Source organism: Monopterus albus, unplaced genomic scaffold, assembly GCF_001952655.1.
Source record: "Monopterus albus unplaced genomic scaffold, M_albus_1.0 scaffold179.1, whole genome shotgun sequence".
In the NCBI taxonomy this organism is placed as follows: Eukaryota; Metazoa; Chordata; class Actinopteri; order Synbranchiformes; family Synbranchidae; genus Monopterus; species Monopterus albus.
This window is the reverse complement of record NW_018128059.1, coordinates 787,180-792,674: the sequence shown is the minus strand read 5'-3', so window position 1 is coordinate 792,674 and position 5,495 is coordinate 787,180. Positions and strand designations below refer to the sequence as shown.

Sequence of the window (5,495 nt, the reverse complement as noted above, 5' to 3'; positions counted from 1 at the left end):
ACAGAAGGATGCTGGTAAAACTAACATCCATCATGCTTGACCCCTCCCATCCCCTGCACCACACAGTGGTGGCTCTGAACAGTTCCTTTAGCGCAAGACTGTTACATCCCAGGTGTGTACCAACACCTGTCTGCATGGACCATTAACTACCTCACAAACAGACCTCAGTTTGTCAGGCTGCGTGTTGGACGTGGCGGTCTGCAGCACGGGGGCACCCCAGGGGACAGTACTTTCCCCCTTTCTGTTCACCCTCTACATGTTTGACTTTAAGTACAAGTCCCACCACTGTCATCTACACACTTTACAACACCGAAAGGAGCTCAAAGTGCTTCACAATAAATCGAACAGAGATAAAACAGAGCATGCCAAAAATACATAAACAAAAGAAAAGTTAACATTGCACAAATTTAAAACAATGCTCTATAAGAACTATAAAATTCCTGTAAAATAAAAATGAGTCCAAATACAGAGAGAGTAAGATTACGAAATATAAAATCAGGATGGCCTGTAGGCCCCGTATAGCATTGCTGCTAAATATTAGATGCCAAAAGCCCATCTGAATAAATGTGCCTTTAATTTAGACTTAAAAACCATTAGCTCCGTTATAGATCAAACCTCAGGGGGCAGGGCATTCCAGAGCTTGGGGGCATACACGGCGAAAGAATGATCTCCCCACTTTTTATATCTTGCCTGTGGGACAACCAGGGACACATGCTCAGAGGAACGCAGCGCTCTAACCGGGGTATAAATGGTTAAAAGATTGGTCAAATAGACTGGCGCAAGGCCATTAATGGCCTTGAATACAAACAGTAAAATTTTGAAGTCTATTCTGAATTGTACCGGAAGCCAGTGAAGGGACTGAAGAACTGGAAGATGTGAGCATTCTTTGGAGTGTTTGACAATAAGCGAGCAGCCGCATTCTGTACGAGTTGGAGTCTATGGAGTTGAGACTGACTAATTCTAATATAGAGGTCATTGCAGTAGTTAAGACGTGAGCTAATGAAGGCGTGAATGGCTTTTTCTAGAGTAGAGTAGGTGAAATTTCTGTGTTACAGGTCAGCTCGAGATAAAAACGGTTTCACCTTTGCTAGGAGCCTCAGCTGAAAGAAGCTTGTTTTGACCACCGAACTAATTTGCTTGTCAAATTTGAGGCTGCTATCAAATAACACTCCCAGGTTTTTCACAGTTTGAGTGAATAACGGGGCTGAAGCTCCTAGGCCAGATACAGTGTGGGTGGGGTCTGGGCTAAAAGCGATATATTCAGTCTTCCCCTCATTCAAATGAAGGAAGTTCTGTGCGAGCCACTCTTTAATATCACCCAAACACCTGTGCAAGGGGGCTTGTCTTGCACTTGATGCATGTATATTGTGTTTTTTTGTCTGTCTTGGGTCCACACATTCTGCAGCACTTCTTCTGGCTGGTGCTGGTCACAACCTAGAATAATGAAAAGATAAGAAATTATACTTAGCACCTCTCTCTCTCTTGCAAAGCATGAGTGTCAGACATATACTGCAACTGCATCTCAGGCTCTGCAGATTGTTGTTCTGTAGGTCTGGTGGATGGGGCACCAGCATCTTCCTCCTGAATCCTCATCATGATTGATGCAGAGGATGGGGTTCTTGGAATATGTTCTCTACTAAGGATTTGAGGTCTCACCAGTGCCTTTCCCAGATCCTCCATAAAGACATGTCTCCTCTGGAGCTTCCTTCTGTTCCACTCTGAGTTCAGTGCCATCCAGATGACAAACGTGTTGTATGCTGAGATGCCCAGCATGTCAAAGAAAATCATCAGTGGCCAGTGTAGCGTCCTCCTTTTGCAGCTGTACACAGTCACCAGCCTGTCCATGTTGTCCACCCCTCCTTTTGTGGCATTGTAGTCCATGATGATTTTCCCATCCCTGTGCAGTGTACTCATCAGAAGAACATTCTTGCCTTTCTTTGGCACATAGGACACCAGGGCTGTGTCAGTGGTGTACAAAAACTTTGAAGAGTTGACAGGCCTGTTCTTTATAACCAACAGTTGGGGTGGACCTCAGCCTTGTTTTTCTGAATTGTTCCCACCATGGTCAGCTTCTTTAGGAGCTCCTGTCCCAGCTTGTACAAGGCAACAAAATTGTCACATGTGATGTTGTCCACAAAGTTGCTGAATCAGTTCCAGGACGACTCTCATTGCTTGATTTCTCTCAGGGGCTCCTCCATCAGGTTTCCTTGTGTAGACTTGCAAGTTCCAAGCATATGAGGTAGTGGCATCACAGGCAGCCCAGATCTTTATGCTGTATTTAGCTGCTTTGGATGGCAATTACTGCCTAAAGGGGCAGTGGCCCCTAAATTGCATCAGCTGCTCATCAATGGTGACATTAGCCACAGGGTTGTAAAGCAAGGGGAGGCGGTGCACCCACTTGTCCCACACTGTCCTGATGGCAGCTAGCTTGTCTCTCTGCCATTGTTTTGGAACTGGCTTATGCATTGGCAGATCTGTATGTACAAGGTGTATTTACAGGTGCAATACCTGTAAAAATCAAACACTTTTATGCTAAACTACTCAACAGATGTGTGCTTCATCCCAAACAAATGAGGGGCAGAGGATCTTATGCTAAATCTCATCCGATTGTTCTACATCACTGGCAGACTTTCAATTTTCTGCCCCCAGTGTGCAAGGGTTGGCATGTCAGAGCATTCAGATGTAAATTGTTGAACTATTCAAGACTGTTCTGGGCACAATACAAATGCTAAGCTGTGGAGACAGTGGAATGTAAGAGCAAATGATTGCAACCACACCTTTATTATCCCTGGGTCCAGTGGACCCAAACACCCTGTGTGCAATGTAAATGTGTGTGGGGGGGATGCAGTGTGTGGTCATTGAAAATGTGTTCTGCTATATGTTCTTCACAATCTGAGCTTGAAAAAAAATAGTTACTCGTATCTTTTTTCTTTTGATAAAAAGTGAAAACAGGTCTCTCAGACCTGAGCACCACACATGGGTTTTAAAACAGTTAGAATTTAACAATTACTATAGTAGTTTAATCAAGATGAAATTTTGTGTGTCCCTGTTGGTCTTGTGTCCTTGGAATCACCACCTCTGTGTATTGCATTCACAAAAATGGGACAGACGGATGTATGGACATACTGACGGACAACCCACAAACATAATGCCTCCGGCCATGGCTATCACCGGTGAGGAGGCATAATAAAGTAGCCCTGCTTTATCTATTCACCAGATAGTCTTGTCCCAGTTTGAGGTTTCACATTATTTGACATTATTTCTCATAATCCCAACCAAATGTTCTGTAAACAGAACATTATTAAAATTTCAAGTTTATTGAAAGAAGTGGAATCATACTCTTTTTAATGAAAGAATGCACACTGTGTTGTGAAGTTTGATATAGCTAGTGATATATTTATAGTTAGATGTAGATAAAATCTCTGACTAATCATTTTAGTATTTAATCACTTTACTATCATAATAACTTGTGTATCAACAATAAAAAAATGTAGTTTAATTTATAAATGTCTTCCCAAAGAGTGAAATGAGTACAATGACAACTGTTTCACTGGTTCCACTGTCATTTTCAGACCCTGGAAAGGTCCAAAGTTCATATTCTTAAGCCATAGTGCAAATGATTTAGTTGTTCCACTGATTAGATCCTTTCTAGACATGAAGTTTATATTTCATCTTTGCAGGTGTCATTTAGTGTGTTTAAAGCTGCCATATAGCCCTTCCTTTTTGTGGCATTTTTTGGTGAGAAAATAGCTTTTTTTTTCATTCATGTTCCAGTCTTTTGGCAGATTTCAACAACACACAATGGCAGCATTTGAAGAGCACTGGAAGTGGATGAAAGCAAACTGCAGTAATAAGAAGCAGCAGATAGCCCCAACACATGAGGGGAGCAATTCTCTCAGAAGAAAATAAATATGAATTGTACTACTGGAGGGAAGGACACTGATTGCAGTCTTCTAGGGTGCAAACAGTGTTGCACTGTGGTGAGCTGTTAAAAGGCCAGTTGTCTGGGATGTAAGGCTGTGGGTGGTTGGACTTAGAAAGATCTAAAAATAGGTGTTGACTATAATAGGGCTAGAACAGAGAAGGAATTGATGCTTTTCCAAAGGGAGTAAATGCATTTATCCACATCCTCTCTCATAGTGTACAGTTTGTAATCATCCATGGTCATGCAAAATGAGGCAACACTGTTTCCGTAATTGATATCAAATGAGCACTGAGAAAATGTGAACAGTTATAATAATATGGTTGGTCATTTTTGCGGTTGTCAGCTTGTAGGTCTTTACAATAAGCTATACTTGGATGCTCTCGCATTGTAAAAGTACTTTCATAAATTTTAACAGAAAGCATGTTGTCTAATGTTACAAACCATGTTTAGTATTACCTAAACATACACCCATCATCACTGTTATGTTCAAACATATAAAGGTCCATGCTTCACTTAGTGACCATTACAGTAGTAGTCAAATCCAAAGTGTCTGTTCATCTAATGTTGAATTTTTCCTCAGAAAGATAATTTTGTTAGATGTGCAATTTCACAAAGTCCAAAAGTCATATTTAGGTAACAGCTCAGTATCTTTAGTGGGAATAATGTCTGGCAAAAACATGAAAGTTAATGGACCTCATTGCCAGTGTTAAAGGACAGCATGGTGCTCTCAGACTATACCACTGGAGCTCAGACTGATTACTGTCAAACCTCAAATTACAGTCCTCTAAAGGGTAACATCTTTATCCTAAGCAACAAGGAGATAGGAAATAATACTTGTTTTTGCAACATTTATATTTTTTCAGTTTATTTTATTTCCACCATTTATTTTTTAAATTGTTTCTCCTGGTAGATCATCAGAAAAAGGTAGAACACCAAAGTCATGGATTGTGGGGATCTTGGTCCACTAACTTGCAAAGTAAGGCCTGATTTGGGAGAAAAAAAAATCTCCATCACAAATGTTTTTCAACATAACGTAATTACAGGGCAACAGTAGTAATGTAATCAGAAAGTTTCCTGTCATGGTAATAGGCTGCCTGTTGAATGAGGGTGTGTAGCACTAGTGGCCCCATGTTTGTTTAAAGAATGTCCCTCTTTGTTGTCTGCTGATCATTCTGTTTCTTGTCTGCTTCTTCTTTTGACTCCTCTTCCTCCTCAGGTTCTCTGAAGATAGACAGTTTTGCTGACAAGAGGCCTCTGCTGGGGGTTTGCAAGAGCACAGGGTCCTCCGGGTGAGTTCACAAGTCATAGTTGTAGTTCCGGGTTGCAAGCGAGAGCAGACGTATTTACTGCTCCTCTTGTCTGTTCCACGATTTTTCACATCTTCTACATTTTCAAGTCTTTGAACAAATTCTACAACTATTAAAATGCCTCCAAGAGGGAAAAGAGCTAATAAATCAGAAGCGAATGAGGATGTTGAAGCAGAAGAGGATTATATTTCAGCAGCGCAAGTAACAGAGATGTTGAGTCAGCAGAAGCAGATGTACACCGCACTGTTGAGCCAACAACAAGA

The 5,495-nt window shown here is 41.3% G+C and overlaps 1 protein-coding gene across 9 annotated transcripts in view; it reads left to right on the top strand.

Moving 5' to 3' along the window:
* Window positions 1–5,495, top strand: part of bcas3 (BCAS3 microtubule associated cell migration factor) — a 531,108-nt gene that overhangs the window by 48,574 nt on the left and 477,039 nt on the right. For 8 of the 9 annotated variants that reach the window (XR_002276298.1, XM_020616813.1, XM_020616811.1 and 5 more), the window contains exon 7: window positions 5,142–5,214. Coding sequence is in view for 7 of the 9 variants with exons in the window: in XM_020616813.1 (XP_020472469.1) it covers window positions 5,142–5,214 (73 nt within the window). In the remaining 2 variants the exon portion in view is untranslated. Of the gene's footprint in view, window positions 1–4,863; window positions 4,902–5,141; window positions 5,215–5,495 lie in introns of those variants that run through there. The other variant, XM_020616818.1, reaches the window with a different exon arrangement.